Source organism: Scyliorhinus torazame, chromosome 2 (genome assembly GCF_047496885.1).
Source record: "Scyliorhinus torazame isolate Kashiwa2021f chromosome 2, sScyTor2.1, whole genome shotgun sequence".
Taxonomy (NCBI): Eukaryota; Metazoa; Chordata; class Chondrichthyes; order Carcharhiniformes; family Scyliorhinidae; genus Scyliorhinus; species Scyliorhinus torazame.
The window spans coordinates 261,102,739-261,126,088 of record NC_092708.1 but is presented as its reverse complement, the minus strand read 5'-3'; the positions used below and the strand labels follow the sequence as shown (position 1 = coordinate 261,126,088).

The following is a 23,350-nucleotide window of genomic DNA, read 5'->3' as shown; positions in this document are numbered from 1 at the left end:
GGCGAGCGTGGTCACGAATGGACAGGGATCTGCATATTTTCGGCTCCATAGAGGGACAAGGCAGGGATGCCCTCTGTCCCCATTATAGTTTGCACTGGCGATTGAGCCCCTGGCGATAGCATTGAGGGGTTCCAAGAAGTGGAGGGGAGTACTTAGAGGAGGAGAAGAACACCGTGTATCTTTGTATGCGGACGATTTGCTACTATACGTGGCGGACCCGGCGGAGGGGATGCCAGAAATAATGCGGATACTTGGGGAGTTTGGGGATTTTTCAGGGTATAAATTGAACATGGGGAAAAGTGAGTTGTTTGTGGTGCATCCAGGGGAGCAGAGTAGAGAAATAGAGGACCTACCGTTGAGGAAGGTAACAGGGGACTTTCGTTACCTGGGGATCCAGATAGCCAAGAATTGGGGCACATTGCATAGGTTAAATTTAACGCGGTTGGTGGAACAAATGGAGGAGGATTTTAAGAGATGGGATATGGTATCCCTGTCACTGGCAGGGAGGGTGCAGGCGGTTAAGATGGTGGTCCTCCCGAGATTCCTCTTTGTGTTTCAGTGCCTCCCGGTGGTGATCACGAAGGCTTTTTTTAAAAAGGATTGAAAAGAGCATCATGGGTTTTGTGGGGGCCGGGAAGACCCCGAGAGTGAGGAAGGGATTCTTACAGAGTAGCAGGGATGGGGGGGGGGGGGGGCTGGCACTACCGAGCCTAAGTGAGCATTATTGGGCCGCTAATATTTCAATGGTGAGTAAGTGGATGGGAGAGGAGGAGGGAGCGGCGTGGAAGAGATTAGAGAGGGCGTCCTGTAGGGGGACTAGCCTACAGGCTATGGTGACAGCCCCATTGCCGTTCTCACCGAGGAACTACACCACAAGCCCGGTGGTGGTGGCTACACTGAAGATTTGGGGACAGTGGAGACGGCATAGGGGAAAGACTGGAGCCTTGGGGGGGGTCCCCGATAAGAAACAACCATAGGTTTGCCCCAGGGGGAATGGATGGGGGATATGGAATGTGGCAAAGAGCAGGAATAACACAACTGAAAGATCTGTTTGTGGATGGGAAGTTCGCGAGTGTGGGAGCGCTGACCGAGAAATATGGGTTGCCCCAAGGGAATGCATTCAGGTATATGCAACTGAGGGCTTTTGCGAGGCAACAGGTGAGGGAATTCCCGCAGCTCCCGACACAAGAGGTGCAGGACAGAGTGATCTCAAAGACATGGGTGGGGGATGGTAAGGTGTCAGATATATATAGGGAAATGAGGGACAAAGGGGAGACTATGGTAGATGAACTAAAAGGGAAATGGGAAGAAGAGCTGGGGGAGGAGATCGAGGAGGGGCTGTGGGCAGATGCCCGAAGCAGGGTAAACTCGTCGTCCTCGTGTGCCAGGCTAAGCCTGATTCAGTTTAAGGTATTACACAGGGCGCATATGACTGGAGCACGGCTCAGTAAATTTTTTGGGGTGGAGGATAGGTGTGCGAGGTGCTCGAGAAGCCCAGCGAATCATACCCATATGTTTTGGTCATGCCCGGCACTACAGGGGTTTTGGATGGGGGTGACAAAGGTGCTTTCAAAAGTAGTGGGGGTCCAGGTCGAACCAAGCTGGGGGTTGGCTATATTCGGGGTTGCAGAAGAGCCGGGAGTGCAGGAGGCGAGAGAGGCCGATGTTTTGGCCTTTGCGTCCCTAGTAGCCCGGTGCCGGATATTGTTAATGTGGAAAGAAGCCAAGCCCCCGGGGGTGGAGACCTGGATAAATGACATGGCGGGGTTTATAAAGCTAGAGCGGATTAAGTTCGTTCTAAGGGGGTCGGCTCAAGGGTTCACCAGGCGGTGGCAACCGTTCGTCGAATACCTCGCAGAAAGATAGATGGAATGGAAAAAAGAAGGCAGCAGCAGCAGCCCAGGATCGGGGGGGGAGGGGGGGGGGGGGGGGGGAGGAGGAACCAGAAGGACTCTCAGGGTTGTTAATATATACTGTATAATATGTATAGGTCGTTGCGACAGATAATTATATATTGGACTGTTAAATTATATTTTTGGAGAGTGTTACTTGTGATAAGGCAGTTGCCAATTAGGGTTCGTTTTCATTTTTGTTATTTATTATTTATTCATTTTTTGTTTATAAAATAGGTCATTGTTATCTGTGTTGTTATAATATTGTGTAAAGGATGCACAATGTACTGTGTTGGTTGACCAATTTTCAATAAAATATTTATTTTTTTAAAAAAAAACAATTGTAGGTGGTAAATCACGGTTGAGGAAGAAGGAACACATTTTCGAAGCACCACTTTGGAAAGTGGCATTATCGGAACAAATGCGACAGAGGTGAAGGAGCTGAGAGAAAGGGATGGAGTCTTTACAGGGTGCACGGCGCAAAGAGCTGTAGTGCAGGTAGCGCAGATAGCTGTGGGAGTCAGTGGGCCTGTAATGGATATTAGTAGATAGTCTATTGCCACAAATGGAGACAGCAAGGTCAACAAAGGGAAAGAAAGGTGTCTGAGATGGACCAGGTGAAAGTGATGGAGGGTAGAAAATTGAAAGCAAAGTTGATGAATTTTTCCAAGTCTGGATGAGAGCATGAAGCGGCACCAAAATTGTCATTGATGTACTGGTAAAGGAAGAGTTGCAGGAGGGGATCCAGGTAGGCATGGAACAATGAAAGTTTCACATACCCCATAAAAAATGGGTATAACCCTTTAACTAGGGTGCTCAGCTTCAAAATTAGGTGAATTTATGAATGAGGAATTTCCTCTCTCAGAAGAGTTATTAATCTTTGGAATCCTGTGCCCCAGAGAACAGTGGATATTTGATCGGCAAGTCCAAAGATGTGCAGGTCAGGTGAATTGGCTGTGCTAAAAATTACCCCTCAGGGTGCAGGAATGTTCAGGTCAGGTGGGGCTACAGGGGCGGGGTGGGCCCAGGTAGGGTTAAATTTGGGTGCAGCAAACCAAGGCTGGCATCGGCTATGTAGGTGGAAGGGTCGGATCCGTCAAGATTCAAGCGACAAGGCTTGGAAAAGTCTCCCCCAGAACAAAGCATTAACGAGAGACGAATTGCTTTTGCGGCTTAACAAGCGCAGCCAGTAACCGGGAAGAACAGACACCTCAGGTGTTATTTAAACGTCCGTCCCGTCAGTCAGCCGATTTCCAGCCTGGAATTGTCCACCCCGCCAAAAACAAAACAAACCGAACATTTTATGCGCCTTTCCCTGCCTGGAGAGCGACCGACCGCGATTCACAATAAAAGAGGTCGAAAAGTCGCTCACCCACCATTAACGCCACAATAATTACATTAATCACAGATCCATTCCTTACCTGGCTCCCAACTGTATTTGAAGGCCGCCGCCAATCACCTCGCGCGCCTCTTCAGCCCAGATTTTTAAATTCAACTGTCTTTCCCGGCTGGAGCCCCCGCGCATGCGGACTAACGGGGTGACGCCTACCCGCTACTTAAATATTTTTAATCAGCCCCCTCTTCCAGTCGGAAATATTGATAAAAATAATAAAGGTTAAGAGGAGAAAGGCTTTCCAAACCGAATATGGATTTTCTTCCCCCCCAGAGAAAATAATATAACTGCCAATTACGGGCTGGAAATGACGTCTCGGTGGAGGCGGGGCCGAATTTGAATTGCGAGGCGGCGATTTTCTTTTGGATTTGTTGACGCCGGACTGAGGTGGTGATCAGAGGCGGTAATGGTGTGGGGGTAATGGTGGAGGTAGTAATAATAATCATAACAATAACCTTTTATTGTCATAAGTATGAGGTTACTGTGGAAAGCCCCTAGTCGCCACATTCCGGCACCTGTTCGGGGAGGCCAAAACGGGAATTGAACCCGTGCTGCTGATCGTGTTCTGCATCACGAAACAGTTTTTGCCCCCTGAGCTAAACCAGTTGGAAGGATGGATGTTGAGTTTGTCAGTGACTGCGGGCAGTTGTGGGTTATCAAGGGGAATTTCAGTGAGTGCTGCCACTGCTAGCAGAATCTCGGGTACGGGAACATTAGAGATCAGTGGTGATAGTGGGTAATTGATTGCGAGGGGCAAAATGGTTAGTTAGTGGTAGTGGTGAAGCATGAGTGACCAGACGCAATGGTGGTTTGTCAGGTAATGGGACTTTTGAGCAAGAGTGGCTCATGATCCATGCTAATGGAGTTTGTTGGGATCAGTGACAAAGTAATGGGGTGTATCAGCTGTAGAATTAAAGTCTTGATTATGTATAGTGGCTGCCTGTAAAGGCTTATGAGCTCTGAAAGTGAGGGTGCAAAAGTTACATGGCTGATGTAGTAATTTAAGTAACTGGTTTGTCTGTCTTTTGTAGTTGGTGGGGTGTTGATTATACCAGGTATTATGGAATGTGTTGGGTGCATTACTGATTGAAGAAAATGGAGGTTTCTGACTTCCGGTTGCGGCTTTGCGGAGCTAAGCCGCACGATTCGGCAGCTCCCGCTACTTCGGACTTTCGGGCTCATTGGAGGAGCCCCAACGGAATTTTTTTTGACGACAACCCGTGGGGAAGTGAAGAGAGAGGTTCCCCCTCCAATGTTTATGGACCGGACCAGAAGTGCAACGGCCAAAAAGCAGCATTGGAGCAGCGGGAGAAGCGAGGGAAAAAAATCAAAATGGCGGCGGCCGGGGACAAAGCGGAGTGCGGACCGGAGCTGCAGGAATTCATCAAGCGCTGCTTCGAGGAGCTGCGCAAGGAGATGCTGGCGCCTATGCTGGCGGTAATTGAAGGACTCGGGATAACCCAGAAGGCCCACGAGGTGAAGATCCAGAAGGTACAGAAAAGAGGTAGTGAGAATGAGGACGAGCTCTGGCGGTGAGAGTGGAGCGGCACGAGGCACTACACAAGAAGTGGGCGGGAAGACTCGAAGACCTGGAGAACAGGTCGAGGAGAGAATCTGCGGATCCTGGGTCTCCCAGAAGGAGTGGAGGGGGCCGATGCCGTGGCATACGCGGGCACGATGATCGGGGCGATGATGGGCGCGGAGGCCCCTTCGAGGTCGCTGGAGCTGGACGGGGCACACCGGGTGCTGGCGAGGAAGCCCAAGGCAAATGAGCCGCCCAGGGCGATGGTGGTGAGATTTCACCGATTCACGGACAGAGAGAGGGTCCTGAAATGGGCCAAGAAAGAGCGGAGCAGCAAGTGGGACAATGCAGAGATCCGAATATACCCGGACTGGAGCACGGAGGTTGCAAAGCGGAGAGCGGGTTTCAACCGGGCCAAAGCGGTGCTGCACCAAAAAAGGAGTGAAATTTGGAATGCTGCAGCCAGCGCAACTGTGGGTTACATACAAGGACCAACATTACTACTTCGAAACGCCTGAAGAGGCGTGGACCTTTATACAAACTGAAAAGTTGGACTCTAACTGAGGGTTTGTGAGGGTGGGGGGAATGTTTGAGGGTTGATGTGTAATGGTTGTTGTATATAGGGGGGCAATCACGCACAGGAAATGTTATATGGGCTGGGGGAGAGAGACAAGGCCGCAACAGGAGCTGCGCCAGAGGGGGCGGGGCAGGCTTTGGAAAGCGCGAGGTTTTTCCCGCGCGCGGGAAGGGGAACGAAGGAACGCATATTGATTGGGAGACTCCCACACGGGGGGGGGTCAAAGGGACGGCGGGGGAAGCCGGGGTCAGCAGGTGTCAGCTGACTTACGGGAGTGATATGGGGGGAGCAAAAAAGCTAGACAGGGTGGGAGGGGAGGGGGGGGGAAACGGGGGGAAACTGGTTGCTGCTGCAGTGGCCAAAAGGGAATGGGACACAGAAGAGGTGGTCGGGACGGAGGTCCCCCGGCTGGGGGACTGGAGGGTGAGGGAGACGCGGACACGGGACTGGCCCAGAAAAGGAGATGGCTAGTCGGCGGGGGGGGGGGGGGGTGGTGAGAGCCCCTCCAATCCGGCTGATAACGTGGAACGTGAGGGGCCTGAATGGGCCGGTGAAGAGGGCTCGGGTGTTCGCGCACTTGACGGGACTGAAGGCAGACGTGGCTATGCTCCAAGAGACACACCTGAAGGTGGCGGACCAGGTCCGGTTAAGAAGGGGATGGGTAGGACAGGTATTTCACTTGGGACTGGATGTGAAGAATAGAACGGTGGCAATTTTGGTGGGAAAGCATGTGTCATTTGAGGCCAAGACTATCGTAGTGGATAATGGAGGGAGATATGTGATGGTGAGCGGTAGGTTGCAAGGGACATGGGTGGTGTTGGTAAATGTATACACCCCGAACTGGGATGATGCTGGATTCATGAAGCGCATGTTGGGGCGCATCCCGGACCTGGAGGTAGAAGGCCTGATAATGGGATGGGACTTCAATACAGTGCTGGACCCAGCACTGGACCGCTCCAGATCAAGGACTGGAAAGAGGCCGGCGGCATTAGGGGGTTTATGGATCAGATGGGGGGAGTGGACCCATGGAGGTTTGCAAGACCGCAGGCCAGGGAATTTTCTTTCTTATCCCACGTGCATAAAGCCTACTCCCGGATAGATTTTTTTTGTTCTGGGCAGGGCGCTCATCCTGAGGGTGGAGGGGACGGAGTATTCGGCCATAGCCGTTTCGGACCACGCCCCGCACTGGGTGGAAATGGGGCTGGGAGAGGAGAGGGACCAACGCCCGCTGTAGCGGCTGGATGTGGGACTGCTGGCAGATGAGGTGGTGTGTGGGAAGGTGAGGGGGTGTATCGAAAGGTACTTGAAGGCCAACGACAACGGGGAGGTGCGAGTGGGGGTGGTATGGGAGGCGTTGAAGGCGGTTATTAGGCGAGAGCTAATCTCCATCAGGGCTCATAGGGAGAAGACAGAGGGCATGGAAAGGGAGAGTTTAGTGGGGGAGATTTTGAGAGTGGACAGGAGATGCGCAGAGGCCCCGGAGGAAAGATTACTTGGGGAAAGACGATGGCTCCAGACGGAGTTTGACCTGTTGACCACCGGGAAGGCGGAGGCACAGTGGAGGAAGGCGCAGGGGGCGACCTACGAGTATGGGGAAAAGGTTAGTCGGATGCTGGCACACCAGCTCCATAAGAGGACGGCAGCGAGGGAAATAGGGGGAATCAAAGATGGAAGGGGAGCCACGGTTCGGAGTGTGACAAAAATAAACGAGGTATTCAAGGCCTTTTATGAAAAGCTGTACAGATCCCAGCCGGGGAAGAGGGGATGAGACGATTCCTAGACCAACTGAGATTCCCGAGGGTGGAGGAACAAGAGGTGGCTGGTTTGGGGGCACCAATTGGGTTGGAGGATCTGAGCATGGGTTTGGGGAGTATGCAGGCGGGGAAGGCCCTGGGCCCTGACAATGTCGGAAGCGACAATTTCTTTGATCCTAAAGCGGGACAAGGACCCACTGCAATGTGGATCGTACAGGCCGATTTCGCTCCTCAATGTGGACGCTAAATTGTTGGCAAAAGTGCTGGCCACGAGGATTGAGGACTGTGTCCGGGGGGTGATCCATGAGGACCAGACGGGATTCGTAAAGGGCAGGCAATTAAACACTAATGTGCGGCGGCTCTTAAACGTGATAATGATGCCATCAGTGGAGGGAGAGGTGGAGATAGTGGCAGCTATGACCGAGTAGAGTGGGAGTACCTCTGGGAGGTGCTGCGTAGGTTTGGGTTCGGGGGAGGGTTTATCAGCTGGGTTAAGCTCCTTTACAGAGCCCCGGTGGCGAGTGTAGTGACAAACCGGCGGAGGTCACAGTACATTCGGCTGTACCGAGGAACGAGGCAGGGGTCCCCCCTGTTGTTTGCATTGGCGGTCGAACCCTTGGCCATGTCATTGAGGGAGTCTAATAAATGGAGGGGGTGGTCCGAGGGGGAGAAGAGCATCGGGTGTCACTATATGCGGATAACCTGTTGCTGTACGTGCCGGATCCAATGGAGGGGATGGTGGAGGTCATGCAGACTCTAAGGGAGTTTGGGGAGTTTTCGGGCTATAAGCTCAATGTAGGGAAGAGTGAGCTCTTTGTATTACAGGCAGGGGACCAAGAAAGAGGGATAGGGGACCTACCGATGAGGAGGGCGGCGGGGAGTTTTCGGTATCTGGGGATCCAGGTAGCCAGGAGTTGGGGGGCCCTACATAAACTGAATCTGACGAGGTTGGTGGACCAAATGGAGGAGGACTTCAAAAGGTGGGACATGTTACCGCTCTCGCTGGCGGATAGAGTGCAGTCGGTCAAAATGGTGGCCCTTCCAAGGTTTCTGTTTGTGTTTCAGTGCCTTCCCATCGTGATCACTAAGGGCTTTTTTAAGAGAGTAGGTAGGAGTATTATGGGGTTTGTGTGGGCGAATAAGACCCCAAGGGTAAGAGAGGGTTCCTGGAACGCAGTAGGGACCGAGGGGGGTTGGCGCTGCCAAACCTGGGGAGCTACTACTGGGCAGCAAATGTGGCGATGATCCGCAAGTGGGTTATGGAGGGAGAGGGGGTGGCATGGAAGAGGATGGAGATGGCGTCCTTTAAAGGAACGAGCCTGGAGGCATTGGTGACGGCACCGCTGCCGTTCTCGCTGTCAAAGTATACCATGAGCCCGGTGGTGGCGGCAACGTTAAGGATCTGGGGCCAGTGGAGACGGCACAGGGGTGCAGTGGGAGCATCGGTGTGGTCCCCGATCAGGGGTAACCACCGGCTTGTCCCGAGGAAGATGGACTGGGGGTTCCAGGGCTGGCATCGGGCGGGGATTAGAAGAATGGGGGACCTGTTCATTGACGGGACATTTGTGAGCCATGGGGCACTGGAGGAGAAGTTTGAGTTGCCCCCGGGAAATGCTTTTAGATATATGCAGGTGAGGGCTTTTGTGAGGCGACAGGTCAGGGAATTCCCGTTGCTCCTGGCACAAGAAATTCAAGACAGGGTGATCTCGGGTGTATGGGTCGGGGAGGGCAAGGTGTCGGCAATACACCAGGAGATGAAAGAAGAGGGGGATGCGCTAGTAGAAGAGTTGAAGGGTAAATGGGAGGAGGAGCTGGGGGAGGAGATCGAGGAAGGTCTGTGGGCTGATGCCCTAGGTAGGGTTAATTCCTCCTTCTCATGTGCCAGGCTCAGCCTGATACAATTTAAGGTGGTTCACAGAGCTCACTTGACGGGGGCGAGGTTGAGTAGGTTCTTTGGGGTAGAGGACAGATGTGGAAGGTGTTCAGGGAGCCCGGCGAACCATGTCCATATGTTTTGGTCATGCCCGGCACTGGAGGGGTTCTGGAGAGGAGTGGCGGGAGCAATATCTCAGGTGGTGAAAGTCCGGGTCAAGCCAAGCTGGGGGCTAGCAATATTTGGAGTAGTGGACGAGCCGGGAGTGCAGGAGGCGAAAGAGGCCGGCATTCTGGCCTTTGCGTCCCTAGTAGCCCGGCGAAGGATCTTGCTAATGTGGAAGGAGGCGAGGCCCCCTAGCGTGGAGGCCTGGATAAACGACATGGCTGGGTTCATAAAGCTGGAGAGGATTAAGTTTGCCTTGAGAGGTTCTGCGCAGGGGTTTTACAGGCGGTGGCAACCGTTCCTAGACTATCTCGCAGAGCGTTAGAGGAAGGTCGGTCAGCAGCAGCAACCCTGGGGAGGGGGGGGGGAATGGGGGATTGCTTGGGGGGATGGATGAGCAAGAGATAACATGATGGGTGGGGGAAACTGGCACGTGCGGGAGAGAGCCAGTGTATAAAGCTATGTAAATATACCATTTTGCCATGTATATATCTTGCTCAGTGCGATTTCTTGTTATTTTGTTACGGGGGGAGGGGGGGGGGGTTATTGTTTGTAAAGGGGGAAAATTGTGTTGTTAAAAATCTTTAATAAATATATTTTTTTTTAAAAAGAAAATGGAGGTTTCTCAGCCATGAACGGGTATTAGTGACACTGCATAATGAGGTTTTTGTCACGGCAACATACATCTGGTCCATCATTCCCAGAGGGTTGGTCTGTTGAGCGCCTTCCTCTTCCTTGATCAGGAGAAGGCGTTCGACAGAGTGGATCACAAATATTTATTCGGGACTCTGCAAGCAGTTGGGTTTGGGTGCATTTTGTTGCCCGGGTTCGCCTTCTGTACACTTCCGCAGAGTGTCTTGTTGCGGTTAACAGGTCCCTGATGGCGCCCCTTTGCTTTGGGAGAGGAGTGTGAGAGGGCTGCCCTTGTCTGGCCAAATCTCTTCTATTTGCACAGGGCTAAATCGCTGGCTTTGAAAGCAGACCAAGGCAGGCCAGCAGCACGGTTCGATTCCCGTAACAGCCTCCCTGAACAGGCGCCGGAATGTGGCGACTAGGGGCTTTTCACAGTAACTTCATTTGAAGCCTACTTGTGACAATAAGCGATTTTCGTTTCATTCATTTTCATTTCATTTGCGTGGAACCTTTCCTGCGGAGGAGATTATCGGCACTGCTTCTGCGTGGAATGGGTATTAGGGTGGTCCTCTCTGCTTATGCTGAAGACGTGCTCCTCATGTTCACTGACTCTGCTGATGTGCAGAGGATGTGAGAGTGCTAGGCTGTGTACTCCACTGCATCCTCTGCCAGGATCAACTAGGCCAAGTGTTCCGGACTCCTGGTTGGTCCGTGGCAGATGGATCCCCTCCCAGAGGAGCTCAGGCTTTCACCTGGAGCAATACCAGTCTCCTCTACTTGGGAGTCCATCTTTGCCCGGTTGATGAATTCTGGCCAGCTAAGTGGATGGAACTGCTCCCATGTGTTATCAAACAGGGATCAAATTCTCATCATAAACTAGCTGATAGCCTCCATGTTGTGGTACTGGCTGTTCACTTTGGCTCACCCCCCTGACTTTGTCACAAAGGTCCAGAGAATGTTTGTAGGATTCTTCTGGGACAAGAGACTGCACTGGGTCGCAGCTGAGGTTGTGAGTCTCCCGCTTAGGGTGGGTCGCCAGCCGCTGGTGTGCTGTCGCACCCAAGTGGCGACCTTCTGCCTTCAGACCCTGCAGCGATACCTTGACGTTGAGTCCTTTCCACGATGATGTGCCCTGGTGACGCAGTTCTTCTGCCAGGTGCACGGCTGAATTATGACGTGCAGCTCCTGTCCATAGATCTGCAAGGTCTCCGTTACCCTTTTCCAAGCGCTTGCCGTCTTTTACCAGGTCTGGAACATCTACTCGGGAATCTGCACCTCCACCAACACCATTTTGAGTGGCTGGCGGAGGAGCGAGCTGTGGCTGCCAGAGTGACCAGGATCAGGGACATGCTGGGTGGCAGATGACACCCCACGACTTGGCCAACGCGTGGCAGAGGATGTCCGGCTCACGGCCAATGCTATCCGAGACCTCAAAACGGTTGTGCTCGGACCCGATGCCACTCGCGGTCTGGAGGATATGCTGGTGTGCGGTGGTATCCAGTCTGGGCGAGTCCCTGCCTGGATGGAATTCCACATTGGCCTCAGGCCCCGACACTCCTCTTGGCTGCTGGTGCTCCACAATCCTTGCCGAAATGCCCTCAGTGCCTTTTCACATTGCACGGAGGGTTTTCCTGTGTGGGCTGCTGCTGCAATACCTTCAACTCCTTGCCCATCACCCAGACATGCCATGGCGTGCCTTGTTCCCATCCGCCGGCGGAGGTCCCTCTATGGAGGAGTCCGCCCCATCAATTTTGGGGAACTGGGGTGGAGGGTGTTGCATCCAACAGTGCCGTACAACCACCGATTGCACCAGTTCACGGACTCCCAAGAAGCCTGCCATTTTTGGGGTCTTGTGGAGTCCATGGACCATGTCTATGTTACGTGTTATAGGCTGCACCCCCTTTTTAGTTTTTGTCAAATATTTTGCTGAAGTTTTGTTTGCACTTCAGCCCCACGTCTGAATTCTACCTCGCTGTACCCAAACAGGCGCCGGATTGTGGCAACTAGGAGATTTTCGCAGTAACTTCATTGCAGTGTGAATGTAAGCCTCCTTGTGACAATAATACAGATTATTCTTATCTACGGGCACCCGGTGCAGAGAGGGGCAGGGAAGGCGGAGGACCTCCTTGTGTACCTGGGCCTGGCGAAGCAAGCCATTTATAGGTCCAGGCAATGGGCGACCGAGGGGGTCGTCCAACCTGACTGTCCCTTTTGCAAGGCCGGGTGTCCCCAGAAATGTGCCCACGGGGACCTTCTGTGCCTGGTGGACCCCACAGGGGTTGGGGTGCTTTATTGGCCCCTTTAATTGCACTCTCATTTGATGTTTTTAAGGTTCCGTTGATCTTTGTTATGTTCGGGCAGTGCCCCTAACAGGAGCTGCCCTTTTTGCTTTGTCCCTAAGTTTGTTTCCTTTCTTCTATTTTGTTGGTGGACCTCAAAAGAGTGGCCAATTCACCTACCTGCACATCTTTTTGGGTTGTGGGGGGGAGACCCACGCAGACACTGGGAGAATGTGCAAACCACATGGGCCGGGATCGAACCAGGGTGCCGTGAGGCAGCAGTGCTTGCCACTGCGCCATGCTGCCCTAATTGGGATGGAGTTGGGCAAATCAGTAGCTGCAGAAATGCGATGGCAAACGGAGGGCCTGTGGCTAAACTTTCAATTTTGGAAGTGCAGTTGTTCACCGAATTGGGTGACTGTTAATATCCCCACTGGAACAAACTGAGATAGGGTAGTGTGTGACATGGGGAATATGGATGGTCATTGATGTAAGTGATCAAAAATGGCCTGGCCTGTGATTGATACAAAGAAACCAGCAAGACAGGTGCGATGGCACGGTCAAGGAGTAAGTGGTTGTGAATATCGGTGATGGAGTTTTGAAATTCTCTCTGGTGGGAAGGGTACTGGTTTTAACATCATGTACTTTAAGAATAGACTTGGAGTTACATTCTTTAGGTTTTTGTTTCCAGTATTTAGATAATCCATTCAGAAAACCTTAAACTTCTGAGTCTCTGAGCACACACCTAAATTGGTGGGACATGAAAGATTGCAGAAACTCAGATTGAGTGAGTGCACTTGTATTTGTTGCTTTTTTTTTCAGCCAACCCTAGCCGAGTGATTAATACCAAGTGTGGTGCTGTTATTCACACATACATATCCCAGGTTCAATACATGCATGGTGTTAGCTGGGTACTAAAAATTTGGGATACTAAAATTGGCTTCACATACCATATTGGGACTACGTTTCCCATTCTTCCTTATGTTCAGTTGTCTGATTATGAAACTGAGTTGCACTGTGATCCCCATAGTAAAGGTTAATTCTTAATGCTTGCATGTGGCGGGTTGCTTGAACAAGTAACTGGAGAACAGTGGGAATCATAGCCCAACATGGGTTCTGCTCCTGCAGCATTTGATTATATATCCAGGGCAAGGAGTGCTTCACAGGGAGGACATAGTGGGTTGTTGTTCGCATTCTCGGTGGATTTTAGATTAATAAAACGTTTGGGGTAGTTCAGAAGCCCATTGTCTGCAGTTTGTGGGAATAATACAAGTCTTGTAGCACCATCTCTCATCCGTATTCCCTGCAAATATGGCTTCCCATTAGGAATGTAGAGTTAGGGCAGCACGGTGGCGCAGTGGTAGCACTGCAGTCTTACGGCCCTGAGGCCCCAGGTTCTATCCCGGTTCTGGGTCACTGTCCATGTGGAGTTTGCACATTCTCCCCATGTTTGCGTGGGTTTGGCCCCCATAACTCAAAGATGTGCAAGGTAGGTGAATTGAACACGCTAAATTGCCCCTTAATTGGAAAAAATGAATTGGGTACTCTAAATTTATATTTTTTTTAAAAAGAAATGTGGAGTTGTAGCTGACCTCTCCTCCGGCCACGGGTGAAACAGTGCAAACTGTGCTCCACAATGTGGAAGCAGTTCAGGTTTAAAGTTGGAAGTGAATATGCAGCAAGATTGTTTGGGTCTATGTTCTGTATGTCGTCCTCCTTCACAATGTTATATTTTTACAGTACTGTCTGCCTGAAGAGATGCAGCGATCCAGATTACCTGTTTACCAACCGAGGCACACACTTGCTGGAATGCCTCCATTGGAGGCCCCGATTGCCAAGATATTCAGAACAGGTAAACTTGGTGTATATGTTTGGAGAAATGCCATTGTACACTGTTGCCTTATGCGTTCTGTGATCTACCGTAGTCATATGACCTCTAAGATCATCTTTGATAAAATAAAGAATTGAGGCAGAAGCCATTTTGTCCGCCGCATGAAACATGGTGTCAGAAGTATGCAGTTGAAATTGAGCTGTAGGAGAGCCAGTTGCTGTAAGAAAGAGCAGAGAATAATTAAAACTTCAATTGGCAACTTTGAATAAAATCTGAACAAGTAAGAGCAGCCACTCATGCTGGGGACATACTGAGGAGTAGAAAAGCCAACCTTATGACATTTTGGAAGCCTTGAAGACCCACTTTGAACCTCTATTCATGTTATTTATGAAAGGACATGTTCAATGCCAATTCTTAGGAGGAGTGGTAGAATGTTGATCAGTAAGTGACTGCACTGAGATGTCGAGCTGAATCAGTAGTTAGAGCAGCTGAAGGATGATCTGATCAGAGATGGGATTATGTTCGGAACAAGAGGTCCTGCCATGAGAGCACGTCTGCTGAGAAGAAAAACTTGCTCTCAACGCCACTGACATGCGCAGAAGACCTGAAGTGGTTAACCATAACTTGAAGAGTATTGATGGGAGAACTGACGAGGCATTGCACTGAGAGGCAGTTCAGGTCTACAAGCACAAGACGATGGAGAAAAAGACTTGGATGAGTACTTTACACTCCATAACATTCAACACTCTGGGCCAAGTGCTGGCAAGTGGGATTAGATGGGCAGATCAGGGCCTTTCATGCGTCGGTGCACTTTCGATAGGCCTCTTTTACACTGTAGTATTCTGTGATTCTGTCAGACACTGGTGCAACATTCATTGGCCCATATGAAGTTACTCAAGGGTAAAGTTGAGGCTATATGGTGGAACAATGCTCACCCCAAGAAGATAAACTAAGCTCCGCCTAATGCAGTGTGAAGAAAGAAGATTTGCAGTTCTCGATAGTAGATACGAAGCAAAATTCCCTCATCTCCACTGAAACAAATCCAACGTTTGGACTGGCAGCCCTCCATGTATCAGAAGAGATTCCCAGGTCGCGAACCTTCTCGGGGATTACCATCTTGAAGTAGATGAGAATTAGAGATGTGCTTGTTGGGTGAATTGGACATTCTGAATTCTCCCTCAGTGTCCCTGAACAGGCACCGGAATGTGGTGACTAGGGGATTTTCACAGTAACTTCATTGCAGTGTTAATGTAAGCCTACTTGTGACAATAAAGATGACTTTAAAGATTACTTTAAGATTAAAGTTCTGAATCCTCTACTTTCCTAACCTTAGACATAAACTTCTCAAACAACATCCCATATGTTTTAAACTATAAGCAATAATAACAATAAATAGTCATCACATTTGGCATACATATCTTTTGTGGGGTTGCTTCTGGTTTCAATAAAGACAGTGGTTGTACAGTTACTTCCTGGGTTGGAATGAACACACCGCTTCCCTTGGGACCAGCACTCTATCGGATGAACTCTACCACTGATGCGCTGCTTTTTCTTCTTGCCATTCCTTATCTGAAATGCCCGTCTTGGAGGTCCCTAAGATGGGTCTTCGATGAGATCACCCTTTTAGAAATTCACCCTCATTTGTCACTTTTGAACTTTTTACCATCTTTGCTGTAACTCCTGAACTCCTATGCCCTATTATTATTCTCAACTGTTATGATGTTGTCAGGCTAACCCGCATATTAAAGACATTTGTTCCTTCATCTCAACCAATCTGTCTAACCAATTCCCGTTTTTAAAAGGTAATTTGCTCTCTTAATCCTACACCCACCAAAACACATTCCCGATTAATTGGATTCCTTAATTTTCCTTTTTATCACAATGTCTTGACGCAAGCGATTTGTCACACTTCTAGCATGTAGCAGCAACTGGGTGATCTTCACGTTTACCTAATTTACCATTTCTTTCCCAATTTAGATAGAGTCTTGCAGCCTTCAATGAGAAATCTCCCTGCGAAACCAATGCTTCCAAAATTTGAGAGAGATTTACCTCGGGCATTTAATTTTTCACACAAAATGTCGTCATCTAGCGCTGTCATGTTTGAGGCAGCTTCAAAGCCATGTAAAGTGACATTAAACAAAAGGTAAAGTGTACCATGTATCAAGCTGAGTAGTGTAAATTACACCTTGGGATACAAGGGTGTTTTCAACTTGGCAAGTTAAATGAGGTTTTATAAACTTGTGTCTTTATACGAACTGACTTTATAAGTGAGATGGATGCTGCTATTCTGACTGTCTCCATTTGCTGACAATGATCCTTTTTTATTTGCACATGTTTTCTTTTAGATGTTCCAAATCAATAAAGGAAAAGTGAAGATTGGGGAGAAAAGAATCATTTAAAAAATATACATCTTTATTGAATTTGTAACCTCCATATCCAAAAATTTGCAAAACAAACTAACTCATGTATCAACACCAGAAACAAAACAGCCAACAACTGTAACAATAGCCCCCTTAATGAAAATACAACCCCCCACCCCAACGCTAACAGTGGCCAATTCCTTAAAGTGAAATATGAACGGACGTCATTCACACAGTAACTTCATTTGAAGCCTACTTGTGACAATAAGCAATTTTCTTTTCATTTCATTTCACAGCCAAACCCATCAATCGGCCCCCTCACAGTGAACTTGACCTTCTCAAGGTACAGAAACTCCAAGTCACCTTGCTGCTCTGAGGCACCAGGTGGCATCGCCTACCTCCAACACAGCAGAATCCTCCACCGAGCAATCAATGAGGCGAATGCCAGGGTATCTGCCTCCTCATTGTCCTTGACTTTGGCTGGTGCGACACCCCAAATATAGCTACGAACAAACATTCAGGATTGCCGATATGGTGCAGAAAAAAGACCCTTCAAAAGCCCATCCATTTGGAACAGGACGGATCAGAACATGTGTGTTTGGCTCGCAAGCCCTCTCGAACACCACTCACACTTATCTGCAACCCCCGCAAAACATTCACGTTCTAACCAGGAATGTCGGAAATGTCTGCCGAACAATGTCCCGTACCTGGTATCCATATCCCCAAGGCCTGCTTTCTCCTTCAACTCCTCCAATCTGACAAAGTGCCCCCGCCCCTCCCTAAAACAAATTCCTCACCCTCTCCAGCCCCTTATCTTTTCCTCCTCCTCCTCCTCCCCCCTGCCTCCCCTCCATGTGGGATCCAATTTTGCCGGCTCAAACAGAGCTTGACATTGCCCTCCACTTAAAATGTTGACTGAGTTGCCACCATATTTTCAAAGTGGAGACGGCCACTAGGTTCGAAGAATATATTTTGCTGGGGCAAACGGCGGAGACACAGTCACCAGTGCCTCCAAGCTATATCCTTTGCACGATCCAAACTTCATTCATATCCAAATAACGTCCTGATCCCCACGCCACCTTCTTCGCATTAGCCGCCTGATAATAAAACATCAAATTTGGCAGCCCCCCCAGCCAACCTATCCCTCTGTCAGACCCCCCTTTGAATCCGAGGAATTCTCCCTACCCATTTATGAGCCACTCATTCCCCCGAAAAAAACTACTTGGATAGAAAAATTGGAGGCATTGAAATAAGGACACAAATTATGACAAAATATTCATCTTATGGATTGAACCCGCCATCCAACGACATCAGAAGGCTGTCCCACCTCTGTCGATCGCCCTGACCCTGTTCACCAGGCTAGTGTAATTCAATTTGCACAGCCACACCCAATCTTGAACCACCTGGACCCTCAGATACCGGAAGCTAGTCCCAGTCAAACATAATGACAGCCCCCACAAGAAAAGTGTAATGCACGCAGAATTATTCTTTCTTGAACTGCAGGGAATTCATTTCATTCCATTCCTTATTCTTTGAACTGCAAGGAATTCACTTGACTCCATTCCTTTTGAGCATTTTCAAGAACAAGTTCCTATTCAATTTCATATTTACAGAGTTTTATACAAAGGTTTTTATAGTGCCTAAATGCATGCGTAATGATGCCTATTCTATTGAATACATGGCACTAAAATGCAGCCATGATAATGTGGTTTTATTCATTTAGATCACTAGAGGGTGCTCTATACTGGCCAACATCTGTTTGGCAAGAGAAATATAGTTAATTTTGAGTCTCAATACGACACTTCTTCGGAACAGTTTAAACAATACTAGTTTAAAACTAATGTTTCCTTCAAAAGGAAAGTGAAACTTAGTCAATAGTGTTTTTTTCCCAGTAATTTGTTACAGTAAATTTTTTTATAATGTGAAATCTTGTCATGTCATCCTTTCCAGCTATAAACTGGAAGTTCAAATTTCTTTCGAAATGTTATTGGCCTCAATGGATCACAATAGCACACCTCCACGTATGCCAATCTTGCTGTTTATGCTCACACAAAGTAAGAGCTGATTGGTAATTTACTGAGAGATCAATTGAGGGAATATCATAGCTGACCCTGATCTTGCCTTCACCAAATTGCGCAGACATGTGTTTTGCAACAGTGGTCACTAGTTAGAAGAAATGAGAGCCCAACCGTTTGTTTTAATTTATCAATGCACCTCTTTGCGAGTGTACCTTTGATTTGGTGTTGGCATTCCCACTTCTGAGTCAATAATTGAGGGGTTCAAATCCCAGTTAATAGAGCTTAGACTATGGTCTCCAGTGGTGAAAGCCTGTATAAAACCCTGGTTTGTCGTCAACTGGAGTATTGCATCCAGTTCTGGGCACCGCACTTTTTAGGAAGGATGTGAAGGCTTTAGAGCAAGTGCAGATAGCATTTCATGAGAATGGTTCCAGTGAGGGGCTTCAGTTCCAGTGAGTGATTTCAGTTATGTGGATACATTGAAGAAGTGTGGAATCTTTTTCGAGAAGATACGTTTGGGAGACGATTTGAGAAACTTATAGAAAATCATGAAGGATGCACTGCTTGAGAGTTTGGTGGAGACCGATTCAATTGTGCATTTTTTAAATCTGAAGAAAGATTTTCAGGGCTTTGGGGGAAAAGACAGGGGATTGGGACTAGGTTAATTGGTCTATTAGAGAGTTGGCACTGACATGCTGAGCCAAATGGCTGTCTCCTGCGTTGTAACCATCTACAATTCTAACATTTCTAAAGTGGTTCTGAACTAAGTTCAGATCATAACCCATCAGCCCCCCTCTCCTTACCTCCTCATCCAGCATCATTGATTGATTAGAGGCTGAACCAGAACCATAACTATTTGCTGTCACAGAAAGATCATTTAACAGCAAAACTACAAACTTCTGGTTGAAAATACTGTTATCCACAATAAAATCTTGAGAGAGTCCATGAAAGTTTATTTACGACACCTTGAAGGAGCAGAAGGAGCTAACTTTGACATCCCGGCTCAGTTAACTACATGGCCTTGTGTGGGGGAAAAGGTTGAGCAAAAGTACCTTGTATTAGGAGAAGAGAAAATGGCAGATTGCTGAGCACCTCCCTAAATACTGGCCATTAACAGTTCCTACATCCTTATTCAGATACTAGTCACACATTCCTCGACCCTTGCTTTTAAGTCCATAAACATCAGAATTTATCTTTGTGAAGCAATAGAGATTCAGTTTAACACATTCATTATTTTTTTAATCAAATCACGATGTAATATATGTAGATTTCCCAACATCAACTAAAAGATCTGCAGGACTTCACTACAGATTCAATTGTATTACAAATAAATTCCATATCTTTGGAGTACAATAATTTTCCCTCCTACGGTCTTGGTCATTGAGATATGACCGTTGATGCTGATTTCCCTCTGGCTCTTTGCCCACTAGTCGTTCTTCATGCAAGTCCAGACTGAGTGTTGGCAAGAATTCCCAAGTTGGGGCATTGCAGCAGGGCTGTCTCCTAGTTTTATGTTGACGCACACTTGCAGCAGGCGATGACCATTACTGCTGTTCTGATTGACTCTGTTTTCTTTATGCGGAAGAACTCTGGCCAATTGAATCACCATTTTTGCTGAAAGTTAACATGACACAAATTGTGAGTTAAAATTGTGGCCAACTGGTCTGTGTCATTTAGTTACTGTTGCCCTGTTCTCACTAACTTGAGCCAGTTCAGAATACTGCAGTCATTTTTTTTTAGGTTTATGGATGCAGGAACCAATCACTTACAAGTTTATTAAGAGCCAAAGGAGTATACTTTAAGTCTGTGCAAAAGTCAATGTTCATACTTTTGAGTAAAGGACGAATCTGGAGTCAGTCCCCCCCCCCCAAACCAAAACTGGTGTGATTCAATTCTTATGAGGCAATTATTCTTGAGTATTTCTTTTCCCAGTTAGTAGCAGCTGCTCTCACTTACAATGAAGTGCGTGCTTTAGTTTGTAACAAGATTGGGGGGTGGGGGCGCCAGCATGGTGGCGCAGTGGTTAGCACTGCTGTCTCACGACGGGTTCGATCCCGGGTCACTGTCTGCGTGGAGTTTGCACAATCTCCCCATGTCTGCGTGGGTCTCACCCCCACAACCCAAAGACGTGCAGGAGAGGTGGACCGGCCATGCTAAATTGCCCTTTAATTGGGGAAAAAAATAATTGGGTACTCTAAATATATAAAAAAGAAAATAAATTGTTGGATTCCAACATAAGCAGTCAGCACCCAAAATGCATTGCAATTCTTAGAAGATTGCATGTAACAGTCATTGAACTCCAATTTCTAAATGACCTCCTGCTTCATCGTCTAACCTTGTGTTGCAATTTTGCCCGTTTGATACCTTCTTTAACTGTTACTTCATACTCTTTGCACGAACTTGCACTAATCAGGTTTATTTTTGCAAAAAAAACTTTATTTGTAAAATATCTGTAAGAAAGTTACAAAACATTTCAAAATGGCCATCACAGTGTAATAATATTTAGGTTTACTACATTGATTATGTTGAGGTGCTTCAGTACAGTCAAAAAATCATTACAGACATTTTAAAATGGTTATTACAATTGTGAAATGGTAATACGTTGTCTATATAGATCAAGATGCACTCGGGTGCTTTGATACAAGTGTGCTACATGTAATATTCACTTTATACATTCAATGCCTGTCATACAGCCTTGAGGGGTTCTATACAAATCTCCTCTAATGACTGACAGACATTAGACAGTGATCTTTCCCAATTGCGCCTCTGCGCCGGCTGCCCCAAGCTTTAGTGCATCCCTCAGCGCATAGTCCTGGGCTTTGGAATGTCTGCCAACACTCGGTCGGAGACAACTTTTTGCACTGGATGAACAATAAGTTTCAGGCAGACTAAAGATAGTCTTTCACAGAGTTGATGATCCTTAACAAAACTAATGTTTGTCAGTCAGGTTCTTTAACTGTCTGTGTGCCTGGTCCCATGGCCGAGCAGAAGCTATAGATATTGAGTTGAAGCAAAATGTGGCGTGTACCTATTAGAGTTGTACTAAAATATTTAAGCATGCATGAATTAAGCAGGTTCAGATCTAGTATATTTTTGTTTAACCTCGATCTGTTTGTTGACAGTGCAGCCTTCAGTAGTCACAATTCTGCAGCTTTTAAATAAATATTTTTATTGGTTCACATTTTTACACTGTACAAGGGATGAATAGGACCGTTAGGATTTACAATTTACACGCTGTTCCTTTTCGGCACCCCTGCTCTTTCTCTCTTTCCCCTTCTACTGTCTCCAGGTCCTACCTTAGGCCCTTTCCTTCGCTGTAGATGGTTTGTTTTGTAGTTTGTTTTGCTCTTATAGCTTTGTAGGGGACCCTCTAGCCCTCGTAACCATCTCTCCCTGGGTTCCCTCCTGCCGTTTCCTTGGGTCTCTCCCCTCTTCTCCCACCCACCCAATCATTCTTGTCTGCTTTCTGTGGCCCTGGTGGTTCCCATGCATTCCCCCTCCCCGTTCTAATAGTTGGTTTCAAACCAGTCTTGGAGCAGATTGATGAATGGCTCCAACGCTTTGTGGAAGCCCTCATCCGATCCTCGGATGGTGTATTTGATCTTCTCCAGATGGAGAAATTCCAATAGGTCTGCCAGCCAGTCTGCAGATGTGGGTGGTGCTGCTGATCGCCAGCTGAGCAGGATTTTAACCTTGAGGCTAAATAAATTCCTTGCTTGCTCTTGATGGCACTCCGAAAACATTTGTGCTACAGATTTCTAATTTAAAGGAATTACATGGTCATAGGATTACTGATGCAAATACATCATTATACATTCTTTATTTATGCATTGTGTTGCTTGCTTGGCTCTGGTGCAGTTTAAGCACTTTAAAATCACTGCCGTAATAATTTGGGCTACCCCTTTTTGGTTAATAAATGCTGGGATAGTTGTGGATTAGGTAACTTGGCATTTTTGAAAATGACTTACTGATGTGCTATGATATATTTTTGTGTGTCTCAATTGTTCCAGAAGTACATTTTTCTGACCTGTTCCACCTATCTTGGGTGTTTCAGATGGACTTTTAATATCTTCCTCTTTTTCAGGAAGAAAGTGCCCTCATTATCTCGGATGACTCGTGCTGACATGGAAAAGTGAGTCTTTGGCTGTTGATGAACTATGATGAAGAATGGGTTGGGTTTGTATCAGTTATTTTCAGGCAATTTGAGTGAGACCTTCTGCTACTCTTCCATGCTTTCTTTTCAATGAAAAAAAACTTGTATTACATAGTGTCTTTCATTTTTTAAAAAAAATTTAGACTACCCAATTCATTTTTTCCAATTAAGGGGCAATTTACCATGGCCAATCCACCTACCTTGCACATCTTTGGGTTGTGGGGGCGAAACCCATGCAGACACGGGGAGAATGTGCAAACTCCACACGGACAGTGACCCAGAGCCGGGATCGAACCTGGGACCTCGACGCCGTGAGGCAGCAGGGCTAACCCACTGCGCCACCGTGCTGCCCAACATAGTGTCTTTCATGACCACAGGGTGCCATAAAGTATTTTGTAGTCAATGAGGTACTGTTGAAGTGTAAGACTCATCAATCTGATAAGATCCAGATAATTATTTTTGTGTGTGGTATTGGTTGAGGGGTAAATATTGGCCAGTCCACTGTAATACCCCTGCTATTCTTCAATCTCTTGTGAGAGAGGCGAAGCAGGGCCTTGGTTGAGTGAAACTAAACCAAAGCAATTCCATTATGTATAAGTAACAGGACTGAGAATCATTGCAAAATGTCTTTGTTAAACGTAAGAGAGCCATATGGAGTAGTTGTCCTGAGTCGTTGGCCGTTGAGATCCTGTAGGTGTATGTTCAAGAGATTTCTGTATTCATCACGGTGATCTTTCTTTAGATATATGGCTTTGAAAGTGGTTGAAGCAGAGCTCCGAGACCAAAATCAACTTTTAGAAGTTGCCCAGCAGCAGTTAAAGGAGGAACTGAAGTTGGCAAAGGTAACATTTCCTCCTAGTTGAGTATATTTACTGCCAATTTAATTTTGAAGCATTTGTG

The 23,350-nt window shown here is 47.7% G+C and overlaps 2 protein-coding genes across 5 annotated transcripts in view; one reads left to right on the top strand and one right to left on the bottom strand.

Moving 5' to 3' along the window:
• The window catches only part of knl1 (kinetochore scaffold 1), a 240,322-nt gene extending 236,891 nt beyond the window's left edge, over nt 1–3,431 (bottom strand). Inside the window, exon 1 of the mRNA XM_072486289.1 lies at nt 3,314–3,431. The gene's annotated coding sequence lies outside the window, so the exon portion shown is untranslated. The remainder of the gene's footprint in view (nt 1–3,313) is intronic.
• A 178-nt stretch (nt 3,432–3,609) lies between these two features.
• knstrn (kinetochore localized astrin (SPAG5) binding protein) overlaps nt 3,610–23,350 on the top strand; it is a 45,413-nt gene continuing 25,672 nt past the window's right edge. For 2 of the 4 annotated variants that reach the window (XM_072486280.1, XM_072486264.1), the window contains exons 1-5: nt 3,611–3,714; nt 13,829–13,940; nt 15,897–16,062; nt 22,382–22,429; nt 23,193–23,292. In XM_072486280.1, coding sequence (XP_072342381.1) covers nt 3,706–3,714; nt 13,829–13,940; nt 15,897–16,062; nt 22,382–22,429; nt 23,193–23,292 — 435 coding nt within the window. In that variant the 5' untranslated portion in view covers nt 3,611–3,705. Of the gene's footprint in view, nt 3,715–11,759; nt 11,851–13,828; nt 13,941–15,896; nt 16,063–22,381; nt 22,430–23,192; nt 23,293–23,350 lie in introns of those variants that run through there. The other 2 variants (XM_072486270.1, XM_072486276.1) reach the window with 2 other exon arrangements.